General features: G+C 44.5%; 2 protein-coding genes across 4 annotated transcripts in view; one reads left to right on the top strand and one right to left on the bottom strand.

The window, feature by feature from the left end:
• The window catches only part of FGD1 (FYVE, RhoGEF and PH domain containing 1), a 65,887-nt gene that overhangs the window by 32,262 nt on the left and 13,658 nt on the right, over nt 1-19,967 (top strand). The window contains exons 2-13 of the mRNA XM_044443471.1: nt 7,318-7,491; nt 8,185-8,359; nt 9,330-9,789; nt 10,623-10,712; nt 11,196-11,344; nt 13,661-13,817; nt 14,632-14,770; nt 15,323-15,381; nt 16,305-16,451; nt 16,587-16,679; nt 18,252-18,331; nt 18,812-18,842. Of these exons, the coding sequence (XP_044299406.1) occupies nt 7,318-7,491; nt 8,185-8,359; nt 9,330-9,789; nt 10,623-10,712; nt 11,196-11,344; nt 13,661-13,817; nt 14,632-14,770; nt 15,323-15,381; nt 16,305-16,451; nt 16,587-16,679; nt 18,252-18,331; nt 18,812-18,842 (1,754 nt within the window). The remainder of the gene's footprint in view (nt 1-7,317; nt 7,492-8,184; nt 8,360-9,329; nt 9,790-10,622; nt 10,713-11,195; nt 11,345-13,660; nt 13,818-14,631; nt 14,771-15,322; nt 15,382-16,304; nt 16,452-16,586; nt 16,680-18,251; nt 18,332-18,811; nt 18,843-19,967) is intronic.
• Nucleotides 14,703-19,967, bottom strand: part of TSR2 (TSR2 ribosome maturation factor) — a 32,410-nt gene continuing 27,145 nt past the window's right edge. For all 3 annotated transcript variants that reach the window (XR_006416006.1, XR_006416007.1, XM_044443476.1), the window contains one exon: nt 14,703-14,951. The gene's annotated coding sequence lies outside the window, so the exon portion shown is untranslated. The remainder of the gene's footprint in view (nt 14,952-19,967) is intronic.

Genomic DNA, 19,967 nt, shown 5'->3' with positions numbered 1-19,967 from the left:
TGACAGTACACAAAATATTATTGTTTAAGCTCACAGTCATACCTCCATGCATTATTTAATTGTGCAGCTCCCCAGATGTTCTCAGTGAAGGGTTCAGGAACAAAGGGTGTTTTCAGATAAGGTTTTTATTGAGCAATCATCTTCAAAGGGATCTCTCCAAGCTGGGATAATGGGCATCAAAATGGCAAATGCAGTTCAGTATAAGCAATGGTAGAGTGAAACATGTTGAGGCAAAAAAGCCCAACATCAAATATATGCTGATGAGAGCTGAACTAGTGGTGACTGAGCAAGTAGACAACTTGATGAAAATTTCAGCCTAGTGCACAGCTACTGTGAAGAAGGCAAACTCCATGCTACACATAATTTGGAAGGTAATAGAAAACAGAACTGCCAAAAACTTATTTCCTTTATACAAATCTTTGGTGTGACCACACTTGGAATATTTTGTTCAGTTCTGGTTGCCTTACCTGAAAAAGGACATTGAGTTGGAAAAAGTGCAGAGAAAAACAACAAAAATGATCAGGGAGTTGGAGCAGCTTCCCTCTGAGGAGTGGCTAAAACAACTGGGATTTTTCAGCTAAGAAAAAAGACAAGACATGCTGAAGGTGTTTAAAATATTGAATGGTGGGGAGAAAGTAGGGAGGGAAACATTTTTCTCCCTCTCCCATAACACTCAAACCTGGGGCCATCCCATGAAACTGATTGGTGGGAGGTTTAGGACTGATAAAAGGAAGCACTTCCTCACTCGAGGTATAGTGAGACTATGGAATTCACTGCCATGGGAGATGATGATGGCCACCAATCAGGATGGTTTTAAAACAGGATTGAACAGATTCATGTAGGAGAAGGCTGTCAGTGGCTACTAGCCTTTAGCAGAGGTGGCCTGGCTGCCTATACCAGTTGCTGAGGAGCTTGGGCAGTGGGAGGTCTTGCAGCCATCCAGCTGGAGGGATCCTGTGGGCAGCTGGTTTGCCACCATGTGTACACAATTCTGGACTAGATAGACCTTTGGCTTGATCTGGCATGGCTTTCCGTATGTTCTTATGCATCTTTCCTGGACTGCCCCAAGACATTTTGCTGCCCAAGGCTGCATAGTGCCTGAGAATGGTCAAATTAATGTGGCACCTGAGGCAGAAAATATATTTCACTAGCAGTATAAATACCAATAATAACAACATCAAAAACAAAAATAAACCAGCATTAACTCAGGACACCTGAAATCAGCTGCCTGAAGGAGCTGCCTCACTCTGCCTACTGGGAGGGCTAGCCCAGCCTTACCTCTGGCTGTGATGTAGGGTGCGAGTGACATTTTCCATTTGTAGCCATTCTGTGTTTCCCCTCATTGCTTCCTTTTTTCTTTCCTCATAAGATAAATTAAGAAGCACTATGCCTTTTGATTGATAGTTCAAGAAGGCTTCTGTCTAGGGAGGCACCATAAGCATTTTTAGTTTTTGTTGATGGTGGAGAGACAAATAGAAAAAGATAACTTTTTTCCTCTTGACAGACTTCTCTCAGTTCAAGCCCTTTCATTCTCACAGCCAAAGCTGACATTACTTTAAGTCTATATCTAATAGCTTTTTCATATTTACTCTGTGTACAGCTCTCTCCCAGTCTGGCTCTTAAAAGACACCCATACCTGTCACACTAGGTTCCTGATCTGAATCGGGGACCTTGAGCATCTTCTAGAGTAAAGTTGGAAAAAAAATGTAGTTAGATACAGATTCAAAATAGCCTGTTTTGGTTCTCAGTGACTTAGGTCACCAAGTGCAAATATGGAGACTACCTCTATTTGTCACTAGTTGCATCTTGGTCATCTTTGCTTGTGAGCCACTGTGAATGGTAGTGTCACCATATCTAAGCCAAGGAAGCAGTTGCTTGAGCTTGTAGTTGTGGATGTATTTGAATGAGGTGTATGTTATCTGGCAATCCCTTCTCTAGCTCTGAGGTCTGCAGGAGGCAAGTGAAGTTTGGAGGCTGTTCTCTTCCTCCAATGTTTCAAAGCCATCAGTTAGAGGAGAGCTCAGAGGGGGTGATTACCTGGAGTTGCAATTTCTTTGCCTGTTAAAAAGGCCTTCCCCAACTTAACACTCTCTGGGATGTGTCGGGCTTCAATTCCTATTATCCAATTGAGAGCTCTGGGTCAGAGTCCAAAACATTGGGAAGATACGAGGTTGAAGGAAAGCTGAGTGAGAGACTCTATTAGTGCAATAAACCTGAGGTAGGCTACACAGGTAAAGAAGACTGAAGTGCTCTGTTTAGATTAGGTACATCTGTGGCAAGCCCTGGCAAAACCACATAGGGTTGAATTGCATCCCTTAGCCTACAGCTTGAGCAAGTGGACAATTTGGGAAAAACCGGCATCTTCTAATAGTTCAGGGCCAAACTGGTCATAGTATTGCCCATGTATTTTGCTGTGGAGGGTTTTGTGTGATGGGGTAAAAGCATGATGGGATTGTGCTGCGGAAGTGCAACTTCATCAGAAGCAAGGAGAAATTTCCTTACACTGCTATCAGTGGGTGGGGAGGGAAAAAATCCATTTGGGAACCCCAGCAGGGATGAAGTGTTAACACCTCTCTCTTCACACATCACAGCTGTGAATTGGACTGCTTCCCTTATGTAAGCATTTGTTATTTTCTTAGATCAATCATGCAAGATTTGAATGTGAGAGAGCAATCATAGCTAGAATAGGAGTTCAAGGCAGTACTTCTTTAATGTACTGTTCTGTTGTGTTCTTCATTAAACTGCAGAGCGATATCCATATCAGAGAGGCATGGTCCCATGCAGCAAGGTCTCCTGTATAATCTGTTGACTTGTCTGAGTTTACAATGTGACTTAATTCATTTAATTTATGTATATGATCTGTTTCTTTCCATCTTTTGACAACAAGCATCACAACAAGTAAAACAAAATGCACAGCAATAAAATACAGTTGACAGTTCTTGCATTAATCTAATCTAATAATCTAATAATTGATGTAGCTTATAATTAAAAAAACCTGCTTCAGTATGACAAAGTAAATAAAATAATACACTCAAAGGCAATAATAATTGAAGCAATAGGCAGGAGAATGAACTTTGATGACAGCATCATGAAATAGGAGGTTGTAGATTAAAAGGTAGCCTGGATATTTGAAGCTTCAGATTTTTGTCAGGCAGGAAGACAGGGAAACGAGAGAATTGCCCAAGGAAAGGAGTTCCACAGTAGTGGCACCAGCTTTGTCTCTCATTCATTCATTCTGTATTTATATCCTGCTTTTTCTTTATAATTAACTCAAAATAGCTTACATCATTCTCTACCTGCTCTCCATCTTATCTCCACCACAACAACCTTGTGAAGTAGGCTGGGCTGAGAGTCTGTCAGTGACCCAAAGTCACCCAGTTGGCCTCATGGCTGAGTAGGGACCAGAACCCAGATTGCCTGAGTTTCCAATCCCATGTTCTTAATAGCTATTTTATTATTTATTTATTTAAAAATAAATAAATTTTTAAATAGAGCCAGTGTGGCTATTATACTGGCTTGCCTTACTTCTCTTAAACCTGGAAGTAGGAAGCCTGTGAGGGCCTTTTTAAGGCTGTTCATTGTATTGTCTGAACTGGGGACTTAACATAAGAGCCCTGTTGGATCTGATCAAAGGTCCAGCTAACCCTGCATGCTCTTTGCACTGTGGCCAGCCAGCTGCCCATGGGAAACCCACAAGTCCAGGGGCACCCTTATGCTCATATTGCCCTGCAGCTTTGCTGCTGCTTTCACTGTTGGAGGTATCTGGGGCTGATTGTTGCTCATTGCTTCCAGCAGGCAGCACTTCTTGCTGTGTGCCAGGGAAGGATGTTAGTGAACAAGTTTGCTGTTATTCTTATTCCCTTAATTCAGATGTATGTTTACTTGGGAGTTTGGAAGCTTCTTCAGATGCCTTTGACTGCTCCCCTTTGGGAGGGAAGTGGTAGCAATATTCCAAAGCAATGGAATATTCCAGTGACCATTAAAATGAAATGAAATGAAATTAGCCTGGCAATATTCAAGGTGAGCTTGCATGGGTTTTCTTTTTTTTGAGGAGGGGTAGAAGGAGGGGTCTTACAAGGAACTTTAACTACAAACTAACCTTGGCTTGGTAATCTGTTTGTTTTTATAAGTACACCCCTTGGGGTGAAAAAGTGGACCACATTAGATGTGACACTAATTGCGTGAAATCAGTTAACATGCACAATTTTGTTGGGTAAGTAGCAGCCATGGGGGAGGCTGAGTGGCCTTGGGTTGGAGAGAAGTTTAATATCCTTTCTCTTCCCTCCTCCTCCCTGCCCCCCACAGTCACCGACAGAAACTATATCTGCATTTCAAGGAAAAATAAATTGGCACAAGTAGGTCTTCCCTTGAAATGCAAATAGCAGCAGTGGAAAGGCAGGACAGTGACAGGGAGGGAAAGAATAGACTTCCTCCCCCTGCCCCCAGGGCTGATGTCTGCTATTTACATAACAAAAACTGTGCATGTTATTTATACTGATGCAAGTTAATGCCATGTCTGATTTTTGCCTTGACACGCAGTAGACAGCCGGTCTTCTAACAAAAATTAAAGCAGCCTATTTTCATTCAGTTGTTTTACAAAACATAAGTGTATTAATTTGCAAGAAGATAAACTCAAATACTTCCTAACATTTTACTGAAAAATGTCAAGATGGTCATACTGATTGACATGATGCCCCTCCTGGAATCTGACTTAGTTTCTGGTTCAGTTGCATCACATGATCAACCAACATGCTTACAAACTAGTTATACATTGTGACTGTATGTTAATCTAGTACAGTTGTTACTAGGTGTCTTTTCCATAAAATGTTGAAGATGACCTGGAACTAAATTTAAATAACAAAAGCACATGAATAGACATTCCTAACACTAAAAGCAATTGGGTAGGAAAATGCATCAATAAAATAATCCAGCCTTGAAAAACTAGTTAAGAGATACCTGTTTTAAACAGCTTAAAGCATGGAGGCTCCTTGCAGATGAGAAAGTCTTTAACTTTCAGGAAATATGAGGAATGATAGAAGTTGGCAAGGTTCCTTAGAGAAACCTTGCCAACCTTTGAAAATGTTGTCCCCAAAGAAATGTTTGGACTTCTCTAACCTGGTTCCATCCCAGAATTTTGGGCTGCAGTTCCTAGCATCCCTGGCCCTTGGTTGTGCTAGCTGAAACCTATTCAAGCTGAAATCCACAGCTTTTGCAGGGCAGCAGCTTGGGGAAGGCTAGAGTAGACTGTCATCACAGCTTTGGGGGAAGTACATGGGTGAAAAGCATCCTCAAGATTCCCCAAGGGTCCTAGAAGTTAAAGGTAATAATCTGCAACTTGAATTGAACTCAGAGTATGCTAACTGGCAAGCAGGGAATATAGCAACACAAGAACCTGCCTTATGCTAAATTAGAGCATGTATCCATCAAGCCCAGTTTTGTTGACTCAGTCTGGCGGCATCCCTTCAGAGTACCAGGTTAAAGTCTTTCTCAACCTTACCTGAAGAGCCAAAGAACGAACCTGGCACTTTCTGCATGCGAGGCGAGCTTGCTACCAGTGAGCCACAGCAGGCACATCATATGCTCATCTGGCAGGGCTAACACCCAGTCCACAAGTTCTGGGGAGAGTATTTCAACCCACCCACTTTGGCAGGGCAAGCTGATGCAGATGGGAGTGCCCAGCATCAGAGTCAATAGGTTTTGCAAGGAAAACCTCTGGGGAGGGGATGATGATTTTATTTGTTTGTTTATCATGATTGTATGCTGCACTGCATAGCAGTAAGGCTCTCTGGGTGGCTTATATTACATTGAGCAGCAGTACATAAAACAATTCAATAAGGACAATAGATGATAACAGCAATAAAAAGGACAGTAAAAATCAAACATTTAAGAAAACCATTTTAAAAAACCCTTTGAAATAAAAAAATAAATGGCAGCTAAAATTCTAACATGACAGTAGCAGCAATAAAACCAATGTGGTAAACTATTATAAAACCAACTTGACATTCACCGAAGTAGTTATGGAAAAGACATGTTTTCAATTGATGTCTAAGTGAAAAAAGAGAAGATGCCTGGCAGATTTATTGGAAGCGTATTCCACAGATGGGGCGCCATTACAGAGGAGGCCATCTGTAATGATGAGGGAGGCAGAGGCTTTGGGTCCCAGATCAGAAGCCCATGAAGTATGTGTCACTGCCCCCACCCCCAAGTGTATGCATTAGTTATCTCAAAAGCAGGGCTGTTCCTACTGCAGTGGAGGGTTGGAGGCAGATTTCAGGTGCAATTGAAGGATGGGAGCATGAGACAGTTGTAGTAATAGCACTTACATGAGGTGGTTCTCCTGCACAAGCCCACTGAAATGAACATGTCTATTGTCCCATGTCAGCTAGCATGCATGGAGATGGCTGAGATACCTTTTGGATTTTCTGTCTCGAGTTCCAAGTAGTGTTGGTTCAGCCCCAGCCAGGAGACATAAGACCTATTCAGTTCCTTCAGTACAAAAAACCTGGACAATGTTTTTTCTCCCTAGAATCCCTAGGATCCACCAACTGGAGCCTGGTGTTAGTCAAATACACTTAGAATGAAATTAATCTGTTTCCAGAACAATGACATCTGGAATGGTGTTCATACTCTTCCATTCAGAAACCCACTGCTGGTTATACCAAGCTTTCTTCATTTCAAAAGATCACAGATGTGCTAGTTTTGAGAGCTCAAATCTCTTAGTTAGGCAGGATACTACAAAAAACAAGTTCTGTAGTACCTGTGATTTTGGTGGGCTAGTATGGTATTACATTATATAGAATTGTTCTGACAGACAACAGGAAACCCCTTGTTATTTTCCTCCTGCGAATAGTCATTTTGTGTCTGTTGCTGGGTTTGAATTGGAAATCCTAGTCCATCTACCACAGATCACTCAGTCATACACCAATAGATCTGGACCTACCTTCCACCAACCCATTTTACATGTCAGAATCATTTTCACACATTTTACATACTAGGATCATTCCCACCCAAAACTATTTAGAGATATGCTACATGCCTGTATAAATTCCACTCCTCCTTTTTCTGTCAGATGAAAGGCAGGATTTTCTTTTTGCAGAAAACTCTCGTAAGGTGGAATGCATGTGTAAATCTCTAATATTGTTTTCGTTTCTAAAAAAAATCTAGGGTTTTATTTCTGCATATCAGCCTGTTCTATGTTTCTTGCTCTTGATGCTGAAAGCATCCTACTCTGCCCTGGTTTGTCTAGGAAACTCTGAGGGTGCAAGAATGGGCTGGCTTTGTTGAATTACCAATTCTCCTGTTGTGACTGCCTTCCAGGTCCTGCTCAGCCCCCACGGCTCCTGGTCAAAAGCCTCTCTTTGGAGCCCAGTCCAGAACATCGCTCCCCAGAAGCCCCTCAGCGGCTCATCTCTGATCCAGGCCCTGAGAGCAACGAAGGAGAAGCAGCCAAGCTACGGCCACTTAAACGACCGCCAGGACCAAAGCCACAAGGCAAGCTAGTGTTTCCTGATACTTCCCTTCCCTGCACTGGATTCTGTGGAGGAAGTAGGCTTAAGACCAGGAAATGGGAAGTCATGGCTTACTTTTAGTTTGTGATTTTATATATAGATCTGCTTACCCTCCTGCCAAAAATCAAGTTAGAATAAAATACAATGCAGCACATGTAGGTTTGTGCATATGGCAGATTCTTCTGTTCCCTGACAGCTTATGTATGACAGGTCAGAGCACAGGCTCTTTTCTCTGGAAGGATAGCGGCTGAAGAAGCTGCAGGCAGACCAGATGGGGTGACATGGGGCAGAGCAGGCTTCCCCAACCTGGCTGCAATCCCATAATGCTGGTATGGAATTAAGAGAGTTGCACTGCAAAACATTTGGACAACAGCTGGTTGGGGAAGGCTGGGGCAGAACTGGCTGATGATAAAGATGCCTGGCTACAGAAGCAGTTGTTCCATTGATTATAATTAAGCATTTATTTAAAGCATTTTTAAATATCAGTCAAAAGGGCTCCCAGGGCAGTTTATGTACAATCAAGAAAACAAGATAGCCCCTGCCTGCAGACTTGCAATCTTAAAAGGAAAGAAAATGGGGAGGGAAGAAGAAAAGAAGGATTGCATCAATCTCTGCTGAGGATGTTTGCACTATTCAGTCTGTTTATATACAGTAATCACACCTTTTTGTTTTGTAGTCCCTCCCAAGCCAGCCCATCTGCAGAATATCCAGTCACCACGACTTCCTGAATCCATCCCCCCACCTCCATCACGCCCTCTCCCAGCTGATCCCCGCCTGAGCCGCAGCCCCCTACCAAAGGATGGATCAGGGCCATTATCCGCTGTCTCCTGCCTCATTGAGAAGTTTGAGAGGTGAGTGCTGTAGCTGCTGGAGAGATCCTGCTTCCCCGGGACAGCTGGGAAAGTAGCTCCTGCTTCCCTTTGAAGTTATATCATCTACCACGAACTGCAGAGACTTCTAAGGGATCCTACAGTGCTTCGAGAGAGGGGGCTCTTAGCACTTCTTGTCAGATGGAATTGGACAGCTATTCAGGCTCTTCTTCTCCCTCTACATATTTCCTGTGGAAAATAAAAAGATCGGAGAAGTGGCTGGGAAGACAGAAGGGTCAGAAAGCATGGGAGGGTTGTAAATGGATGGATGGTTTGTTTGTTTTACAATACTTGTATACTGCTCCACAACCAAGCAGATTTCATAGCAATGTGTCCAATACAGAGTTAAATTTGATGAATGGGACAGGGTGACTGAATAAGTGCCTCATCTGAAAGCACCAAAATACAAAGAACAGAACAAATACATTCTCCATGTGGGAAAATTCCCATTTAATCACTGTGGAAGCCTCTCTTTAATCATGTAGGTACAGCCTCCAGTTTTGCAGTACTCAGTGAGAAAAGCTGCAAATACATTTTACTTACCTAGCCCAGATGCTGTATAGATTCACCCTGCATTTATGTGTGTATGTGAAGGGTGTGGGGAGAGACAGAGATGGATCAATGTATTTTTTACTTCCAGAATGATAACATGCACCAATGCCATCTTGTCCTATCCATTAACTTCCTTGAATGTCTCTCTGGCTGCTCTCTGAATCAGAAGATAGGCAAGATCATTGGCACATTCTGTCAAACCAGTTCTTAGTGTTGGTGGGGGTGTGCTCAGGGGCTGTGTCTGCAAACTCATAAGAATCTTCCCTTTTCAAGGGAAGAGTACAATCCAATACAGATCTTGTCTTGGTCGCCTTTGATCTGTACCTACTTGCTGCTTCCTTCCTGGAGAACTCAGCTGTCCTGATTGTGTTTGTGTGCTCACTTCTTTTGTTTTTTGTAGGGAACCTGTAATCCTGACGGTCGAGCAAGCCCCCTCACCGTGCTCCAGCCCAGATCTTGCAACCCCAGAAACTGGATCTATGGAGCCCTTGCTTGATCGTCCGGCTTCACTGGAATCAGCTGAGCTGACTCACAAACTCCTGGACCTTTTAGCATTGGATGGGGGGCAAGAGGCTGTGGGGAACACTGCCTGCTTGCCATCTCATGAAGGTGGGAAGCTGGCTAACCGAGACAGTGGAATTGACAGCATCAGCTCGCCATCGAACAGTGAGGAGATCTGCTTTGTGGGCGATGAGGGCCCTGGAGAGGGAGCGGGGGTACCAGTGCCGCCTGCTGTCCTCAAGCGCCGCTCGACCCGTGATTCAGAGGGGGACAGTGACATGGATGATGGGAGTGGGGATGAGGCTGAGCTGCTGCCAGAGATTTCACCACCGCAGGTGGAGAGGCAGGACTCAGAAGAGGTGAGAGGCTTGCATTGCTATACCCTGGCAACAGCCTGAGCGCTCTGACTGCATGGTCGGTTGCTGCTGATAATCCATTTTATTCTGCTAATTCCTAACAAGATGTTTCTTTCTGATGTCCAGGCTTGAAGAGTAAGTGGGGGTAAATCAGGAAGGGAGACAAAAACCTGTTAGAGAACTGAATGTCAGGACCAAATCCAACACCACAGTGTTGGATTGTGGTGCTGGGATAGTTAGTGACTAAGATCTGGCTGATACTCATTTTTTCATTTTTGTCCTACCCAGAGCATCTTACAGAGATAAGAAAGGCTTTCCATGCTTGCAGTTTACAGTCTAAAAGGCATAACACAAAAGGAAAGGGGATTAGAAAAGAGGAGGTCATTTTCCCTTTCTGATAGCATCATCTCAGGTGTTGAAAGTAGGGTTGTATCTGAGGGAATTCAAATACTCTTAAAGAGGCTACTTTACTTAGATGTTCAGATCTTCTAATTGTGTGGTCATATTCACTCACAGAGTAGTAAAACTTACTCAGTTTATGTTTACAAGAAAAGCATAGATTCTAACCCACCCCTAATGATTATGAAAAATGAAATGAGTATGCATTTCAGAACCTTTTCTAGGCCTGAATTATAGTTAGAGGAAAACAATAGAGGAGGGAAGAAGAATGGCTTATGTAAAGACTCACTGGGAAGAGGGAAAGCATGGACCCAATCCCATGGCAAGTTTGTCAAGTGTCTCCTAGCTTATATAAGGTGGAACGGCTGGTAGGTGAACTAGCGCTTGGTTCATGTCCGTTCTATGATTTAATGTATCTCACTTTCTCCCTTCATCAGATGACAGTTCCACAGAAGGTTTTCCAAATTGCCAATGAGCTTTTCCAAACAGAAAAGGCCTATGTATCTCGCCTGTATCTGCTGGACCAGGTAATGTAGATGCTGGCTGGAGTATCCAAAAACCTCTGTTGGGCATGTATTAATTTTTGAAGTCTTGTGGTAAAAGTCACATCTCTCTTGCAAGGTATGCCAGTACTATGGCATCAGAAAACCCACTGACACTGAATTATTGCTTACACTCATCCTTGTTCCTAGAAATAGGAGTTCATCCATACAGGGTGCTGGTAGTAGTTGTACAAAAGGGATTTAGGTCTAGAACAAAGGGAACACCTTAAGGCCCAGAAGATGCTTTGACCTACCACTCCTGTCAGCCCAAGCCCAAGTAGCTGCTGATGAGAGATGTTGTGTGTTGTAGCCCTCAATGTATTTTGGTCTACAAGTGACCCAGCCCTGATCTTGGAGAATTGACTATGGAGAAGAGAATCAGTGGTGAATGTTGATTCTTAGATAGGCAAGGTTGAGCTGAGGTGAAGCTGCCACCTACATGTTGTTGAAGGGCCTTGTGACTTCTAGGTCTTCTGTGCCCGGTTGCTGGAAGAAGCACGGACCCGAAATTCTTTTCCAGCTGATGTGGTAATGGGCATTTTTGCCAACATATGCTCCATCTACTGCTTCCACCAGCAGTTTCTGCTTCCGGAACTGGAGAAACGTATGGAAGAATGGTAAGGAGGACTTAGTTGGCCCAGCATGGGTGTGTGGTTGCATAGTTGTTTTTCTGTGTGTGTGTGTGTGTGTGTGTGTGTGTGTAAATGCACTTTCCCTCTGCCCAGAGTTCATTTGTTTTAAGATTGGGTTTGGACTTGTCATTAGCAACTTGTACCTCACCAAAGTGTGTTCTGGAGAAATCACGTGAAATTTGTATGGGAGATAGTGTGATGCATTTTTATCTGCACATAATTTTAAATTTGGTCTGCATTATATTTGAATGAAAATAGAGTGTGTGCTTGACTCCCAGACTTAATCTTCCAGCCATTTGGGGTGATTTTAAGTCTTGGTATTGCTAATCTAAAATACCCCAAATGAAACTGTTCTGCAGTTTCAGTTCAGAAGCTGTTCTGCAATGCAGGATGCAATTAAAACTTTCCAGAGAGTCAGCTGTCCTACTGGAGGTTTCTCCAGTGAAGGAGAGCCCATAATCTCTTGAAGGCAGTCTGTCCCAGATATTTATGTACTTACTGCAGGTGTGGGCAACTTGTAACCCTCCAGATGTTTTGATCCATGTCTCCCAGTATTCCTCAACATGCTGGCTAGGTTTGATGGAAATGTAGGCCAGTACAACCAGGAGGCCAGAAGTTCGCCATGCCAATCTTACTATCTCAGCAGTCTTCCAAATACTCTCTTTTTGCCTGCCCCTAACCACATTGTCTGTTTGTCTTTTATTAAGAAGCCAAACTAATAAACTGGCTTTCCCAGCAGCAACTCCCTTTGGTGAACTGTCTCTGAATGACAGACAAATGTATTATCTGCTGTTTCTATAATCTCCATTCCTGAGCCACCTACATCCCAAAAACCAGTCTCTAGGTGAAAAGTTCCAGCCCTGACTGTCTAGCTAACTGCTACCTGAGCCTGAAGTACACTAGAGAGAAGTACTTCCAGAATGACTCCTGGAACTCAACTGAGTGTCTGTTATTTCTAATGTTTCTCATCTGTACCTGTATGTTGATGAATCAGTCTTGGCCTTACAGAGTCCACCAACTCAGTGCCCCACTTGGTTAGAATTTTCCCATAACCTCCATTTTAATAGCTGTTCTTGCAGAACATTGTAACTATCCCACCAGGTATAACACTAGAGGTGTCTTAGATGGTGTGAAAAAGTCAGTGCATTTGACCAGGAACCTGAGGCAGCTGGGGCTTCCTAGTAAGAGTATGTGTGCATGATATTTGTCTGCAAATATGAATTTGCCTGTGCTTGTTCTTGATATTTAACCTTTGTCAGTGTTCACTTAAAGATGTTACATGCATTCCAGGTTCAGGACATGCTAAACAAGATATTTCTAACATGTGAACAACTTGTGCTACCAGGTGGAGCCAAATGAATGGGCTGAGTATACTAGCACACAGCCTGTTCTGGTTAGCCAGGAATTATAAGAACCATGGTAAGCCATGGCAAGAATCTTGGCTTGCTGTTCCATGAGAACACAGAGTATGGGCTGAAGGCACATCAGGCATCTACCATGTTGAAGCTAAGCAGGTCTGGGCCTGGTCTGAGCTTTGGAGGGGAGGCCACCTGGGAAGTGCATGTAGCCAGCTTGAGTTCCACAATGGGAAAACAGCAAGATACAAGTGCAGCAGGATCCCTGTATCTGCTGGCTCAGTTAATGCATTTTCAGTTAGCCATGGTTGATCTCTGCCTGAAAGAGAAGTTATAAAGTGCTAAAGAGGAGGCGTAAAGTGCTGCATGTAAGCAAAAATTCTTAATTTAATGGGGAAATAAAATATTGTATGTTGAGGTAAGAATGAATTACATTTTTAAAAAGTAAAGTTTATAGTATATATAGTACAGTGTTCACTATTATCTGCAGTTTCAGGCATCCACTGGGGGGCTTGGAATTGATCTGTGCGAACATGTGGGTCCTGCTTTACACAGCTGCAGTGTGTGGATCAAAATGTTAATTAGTTGTTTTCCCCAACTTAGAAGAATCCAGAAGTTTTTTTAAAAATAAGAGCGAAGTGCAGTCCTCAAAGATCTGTGTTTTCTTAAGCACTTTCTCTTTCATAAAGATCCACAACACTGCAAATTCTGCATGTCCCTATAGTAAAGTAATTGTTTCTATAGACATGTTGGTATCCTCACTTCCTTGCCACATGTCCGTGGTTTGTTCTCCTTTGAGAAGGCTTTGGTTTTTCAAATTTAGGGTTAAAGGTGTTAAGATCTAGGACTTCCCTGAGGCTAGGTTTCCCAGTTAGCTGGCCTTGCAGACAGAATTTGTGTGCCATCAGTTTATTCCTTTTATCCCTTTTTGCTTCCACTCTCACAGGGACCAACATCCCCGCATTGGGGACATCCTGCAGAAACTGGCCCCCTTCCTCAAGATGTATGGCGAGTATGTCAAGAACTTTGACCGTGCCATGGAGCTTGTCAACACCTGGATGGAGCGGTCAGCACAATTCAAGGGCATTATTCATGAAGTACAGGTTAGCTTGTCCACCTGTAACCTATTTTAGGACACTCTCAAACTGACTGTTGCAGCAAGTTTTCCTACCCCAAGGAAAAAAGCGACACCTTCTAACAGCTCAAACTATTCAGAGGGTACCACTACAATTTTGATCTAGGCAAAATTGATATTGATACAAGATTTTTCCCTGAGTGTTTGAAAAGTCTTAGACTATTCTGATAGTTGAGGTTTTATTGATACCCCTAAACGAAAGAAGCAAAATCCCTTTACAAGAAGGGTAGGGAATCACCTCATTGCACCCTCCACCACCACAGGGGCCATCTTTGGTTCCGGCAGCCAAGTCTGTGTGTCATAAAAGAGCAGCTAATTGCTATTTTCCTTGTTAAGGATGCATTTCTTTTGCTGGGGAGGGGAAGATGTGCTCATAAAATTTTCTGCCTCGTGTACCAAAATAACTTGGCTGGCTTTGAATACTGTGTATGCAGCTTTGCCTTGGATGGGCAGGCACAACTTGCTGTCTTGCCTCAAGCAGAAAAATGTCTTGGGATGAACTACCACCATTGTTCAACTGCAGTGGTGTGCACTGGTTTGGGGTGAGTGGTGTGTGACCCGTATTTCTGTTTGTGGGGTAAATAGGATGGCAACCAAAGATGCTTCTTCAGAAGGGGTTGTCAGGAAGGTGCTCTGGCCTTGGCAGCTGCTCATGCCTCTGCAGGAAATCTTGCCTGGGATTCTGAGAAACCTGCCTCTAGTTCACCAGGGCTCAGTTCTCTCCCGTTGTCACTGGAGAACAGCTGGCCAGGCAGCCCTCTTGAGACTGCTCTCTGTTGCAGCGGGAAGAGATCTGTGGGAACCTGACCTTGCAGCACCACATGCTGGAACCTGTCCAGAGAATCCCTCGCTACGAGCTGCTGCTGAAGGACTACCTCCTCAAGCTGCCACAGGATTCGCCCGATTGCAAGGATGCCCAGAGTGAGTGCAGCCAAAGGGGGTGGGTCACAGAAAGAGATGGTGTGCGAAGGGAGTGCTGTGTGTCGACTGCATAGAGGTCTCTGTGTTGTAGGCTGGGCTGCTGGGGGACACTCCTGTTGTCTTCCCTGGAGGTTCCCAGTGTGTCCGGGTCACTCAGTAGTATGCTTCCTCAGGGTGGCATCTGAAAAATTGCAGAAGAGATGGGAGATGAAAGCAAGCAAGGGCCCAAACTTAAGCTGCTTATGGCCACCCAGAGCCCCTCTCTCCATTGCATGGTTGACTCTTGGCTGGCACTTGCAAGACTAAGAGGCACCATGCAGTGAACTGGATTTAGTTTGAGGGGCCGCTGGTTGCTGATCTTGAATATAAGCAACAGAACCCGAGTTGAGCCCATCCCTTTTGCAAAGTTGAGTGGCAGCGTTCTGGCAACCCCAACCTGCATGACTTATTTTTATAAAGTGTGGTTTTCTGTGTTTAGCTTGGTTGGAAGCACTGTGTGGATGGTGGCCAACCTAGTAACGTGGACCTCCTTCTTTTTTCAATCACACACAGAATCCCTGGAACTTATAGCAACTGCTGCAGAACACTCCAATGCAGCTATCCGCAAAATGGTAAGTATTAGACATCAGAGACACCAGAGAAAAAGGGTTTCCTTTTCTCAGAACTAGGAGAGGCCGGAGAATGGGTTAGAGACAGAGGATCAGGCAGGTGGTCTGTGTCAGCATGTGGCAGGCTGGCATGTCCATCTCCAACTACCAGTATAAGTGTTGCTGAATCACTGTTTGCCTTGGGCCACATTGCAGCTCCAGTGGAGGAAAGAAGGCACAGCTCAAGGACAGAGCACTGGCTTTATGTGCAAGAGATCTCAGGTTCAATCCCAGGCTTCTCCAGTTTCAAACAAGGGAAAAGGTCAAGTAGCAGGTGACACAGAAACAAGGTGCCAGAGGCCCTGGAGAGGAGACAGCTCTAAGCTAGAGGGGGCTGATGTGCTCTAAGGCAGCTTCTTATCTTTCAACCCAAGGGTAGGCAATCTTCTCTCTTCCAGAGTTCTTTGGTCTACAGCTCCTATCAACTCCAGCCACCTTAAACAGAGGTTGGCACAATGGGAACTGTAGTCCAAAGCATCTGTAGGACTGCTGTTTCCCTCTCTGGTTTTAATCAGTTCTGTAATACCAAGTGGAAGCCCTGCCTGCATCTCTTTCTGCTATCCATCCATCCATCCATCCATCCATCCATCCTTCCACCCACCCACAGGAGGGATACCTATCCCTGTAAGCCCAAATGTCCCATACTTAGATGTCTCCTGCTTCCCCTTGCAGTTCTCAAATCTCTCCCTGCCTAATTCTCCTCCTTGCTGCTGTGCTCCAGTTAGACTCCTCCCAGCCCCTTTGCCCTGTGCTAGACTCCAACAATTTTTTTGTGGAGATTTGCATCCATTTCTGTTTGGAACCAGGCCTTCCTTGTATTCAGATTTTGAATTAGTAAAGTTGGAGAGCCTGCACTGGCACTGAATCATGTCTGTAACCCCTTTCAGGAGAGAATGCACTCATTGCTGAAGGTGTATGAGTTGCTTGGAGGTGAGGAAGATATAGTAAATCCCACTAATGAGCTCATCAAGGAAGGGCACATCCTGAAGCTTTCTGCCAAGAATGGTACCACTCAAGATCGCTACCTGATCCTGGTGAGAGGAAATGGAGGGAGGTTGCCTTTTTTTCTTCCCTCCACCCAACCATCTGAGCCAACTCAGAAGTTGGGGAACAGAGCAGGAATCTCTCCACATCATACAACCTCACTTTGAACACCATCTCTTTTTCAGTTTAATGACCGGTTGTTGTACTGTGTGCCGAAGCTGCGTCTTATTGGCCAGAAGTTTGGAGTCCGTGCTCGCATAGACGTGGAGGGGATGGAGGTAAAAGAGGAAGGGAGCAATTGGAAAACTGTACAAATTCTGTCTTGTAGATATCCAGTAAATGTCTTGACTCTTATCAAACTCTCTGGACTGAAACTGGGGATAGGTTGATTACAATTTGGAAATGAAAAAAAGGGAATTTCTTCTTCTGGGCTCTGGAAGGAGGAATTAAAGTAGAATGATATGATTGGGTCATACAGTGGCCATGGGTGATGCAAGGTGAGACTGGGACTAGATCGCACATACGTGTACGTGATGTGGAGAAAATAGAGAGGGAGGGTGTTTTTCTTCTTCTCTCATAATATCAGAACCCACAGGGGTCATCCAGTGGAGCCGATTGGTGGAAAACACAGGACACAGAAAAGGAAGTGCATGGCTACAGCGTGAGATGCACTTCCACAACCAAATGTAGATGGTTGCCAGCTTGGGGATGGGACATATGCATGGAGGACAGGCCTATCAATGGCTACGTGTTATCTTCCACATGAGACAGTCTGGCCTCTGTATACTATTGGTGAGGGACACAAGTGGATGGGGCCACTTGTGGGTTTCCTATAAGCTCTGTGTTGGCCGCTGGGTGAACACAATGCTGGAGTCCATGGAATCTTTGATCCAGCTCTTCTTATGCTCTTGCGCATAGACATGATTGAACTGATCAGTGACCACCGACTTACCACTAAATGCTTGAATCGGCACCATTTAAAATGCATTAATTTGAGATGATCTTGGAAGTTCCAGCTTTTTAGAAATATTTACTCTTTGTTTTTTTCTACTCTATGTATTTACAAGATTTTCATACAGCCCTCCACCTAAACAGATTCTGGAGTGGTGAACAATGAAAAGATAAAGAATATGTTAAAATGGAATTCACAGAAACTTTAGGCTGGCCAGTGAAAGAAGGCTTCCTGGAATAAAAGTGTTTTCAGGAGGTCTCTAAAACAAAACTGTGCCAAGCTTCAGAGGCAGGAGGTTTCGGAAGAGTGGAGCTGCCACATTGAAGGCACCCTGGTAAGGCTGTAGCTCCATGCAGAAACAGCAGAACTGTGACCAGGCAGGTTGTTAACCAAACAGCAAAGTCCCTTGCATAAAACAGTTAGGACTGCATTTAGTTAGTTAGTTAGTTAGTTAGTTAGTTAGTTAGTTAGTTAGTTAGTTAGTGGACTTCTATGCCACCCCATTCGCCAAAGCCTTGGGGCAGCTCACAACCATAAATTTTAAAATGGCAGCGATACAGAAACAGTACAAGTAGGGCTGGAGAAGCTTGGCAAATCTGGAACAAAGTTTAACCCTACAGAATTGCTTATTTTGGTACCTTAAAAATAGACAATCACAGTGTATTCTACATTAATATGTGAGCAAAATTGGAATGGCCTTCTGTGTTTCCAATTAGCTGAGTCTAGGTGTGTTATTTCCTCCAGAAATCATCACTGAACATGTGGCTAGTTGTGGGAATTCATAATGGCAGTGTCTGATGTGCAGCAATCACTTGTTCACACATGCGTGTGGCTTATTGGGTCACAGGGCAAGCATGTGTGTATGAACCAGCCTGTGTCTTTCCTTCTTACCCTACAGTTGAAAGAGACCAGCAGCCTTAATGTGCCCCGGACCTTCCTTGTATCAGGGAAGCAGCGATCCCTAGAGCTTCAGACCAGGTACAGCCAGCAAACCCAGTCACTGAAACTTCATATTCTCACTCCTCACTGGGCAACAGGGCTTTGTCACCCCAGCGGCTTCTTATCTTCCATTAGGGTCATGAGTCATGCTAGCTGGAGCCAGGGGTCAGACTAGATGGCCCCTTCTGACTCGCGCTGTTTCTGTGTTTCTGTTAGATGAGGCCAGCGGCAACTGTACATCCGCACAGCTCAGGCTTCCCCAACTGGGCACTCCAGATGTGTTGAATGAAAGCTTCCATCACAGCCACTCAGCACAGCCAGTGACTGTGCTCACTTGGGCAATGATTGGAGTTATATAGACCAGTCATTTGGAGGGCACCTGGCTGGGGAAGGCTGATCTTGCTCATTCCTCTCTGCCACCCCCACCTCCTGAAAGAACAGACTAACCACATAGATTCACAAGTCTATTCTAAATTCCCCATCGGCATGTCCCTTCTCAATATTTTCATTCTTCCTTAGGACTGAAGAGGAGAAACGAGACTGGATCCAGGTAGCTGTTGCTTTTTTCTCACCTGCTGCATAATTATTTTTTATTTAAAGCATTTTTATGCTGCCCCATTTGCAACAAGCCTCGGGGCAGCTTATAAAGCAAATAAACAAATATTGAATAAAGTTTAAAAATCCGGATACATCTCGGCAGAACTATAAAAACCCAATAAATAAAAACAGCAATTAACAGTTAAAATATCATTTAAATAAAAAGGTCTTGGCCTGGCGCCGAAAAACAAATAACGATGGCGCCAGGCGGACCTCTCTGGGAAGCGCATTCCATAGGTTGGGTGCCACCGCAGAGAAATTCCTCATCCGAGTACTCACCCTCATAATATCCTTCACGGAGAGTTCCCGGAGAAGGGCCTCTGCCGCCGATCTCAGGGGGCAGGAGGGCATATATGGACACAAGTGTTCCTTTAGATAGCCAGGTCCCAAGCTGTTAAGGGCTTTATAGGTGATAACCAACACCTTGAATTGGGCCTGGACTTCAATGGGAAGCCAGTGAAGCTAACGGAAGACTGAGGGTATATGAGAACAATGCCCAGTCCCTGTCAGCAGCCTGGCAGCTCTGTTTTGCACCAATTGAAGTATTCGGACTGTCTTCAAGGGCAGCTCCACATAGAGCGCGTTACAGAAGTCTAATCAGGAAGTTACTAATGCATGTGTAACTGTCGCCAGGCAATCGTTCTCCAGGGAGGGACACAGCTGATGGATCAGCCGGAGCTGGAGAAAAGCGCTCCTTGCCACCGCTGTCGCTTGAGCTTCCAACGATAGCTCTGGGTCGAGGAGCACTCCCATGCTGTGGACCCTGTCCCTAAGAGGGAGTGCAACCCCATTCAGGACAAGGTTCAGGTCCCCCATCCCAAAGCTCGACCCTCCTACTAACAGGACCTCCGTCTTGTCTGGATAGAGCTTGTTTATTGGCCCTCATCCAGCCCATTACCTCGGCCAGGCACCGGTTCAGTACAGCCACTGCCTCACCTGGATTAGTTGAAAATGAGAGGTAGAGCTGTGTATCATCAGTGTACTGATGATTCCGCAGCCCACACCTCCCGATGACCTCTCCCAGTGGTTTCATGTAGATGTTAAATAGCAAGGGGGACAAAATGGACCCCTGCGGAAC

The sequence above is a fragment of the Varanus komodoensis genome, unplaced genomic scaffold (assembly GCF_004798865.1).
Source record: "Varanus komodoensis strain SLA01 unplaced genomic scaffold, ASM479886v1 scaffold42, whole genome shotgun sequence".
Classification (NCBI taxonomy): domain Eukaryota; kingdom Metazoa; phylum Chordata; class Lepidosauria; order Squamata; family Varanidae; genus Varanus; species Varanus komodoensis.
Note: the sequence above shows the minus strand (reverse complement) of the source record. Positions and strands in the feature narration are given on the sequence as shown.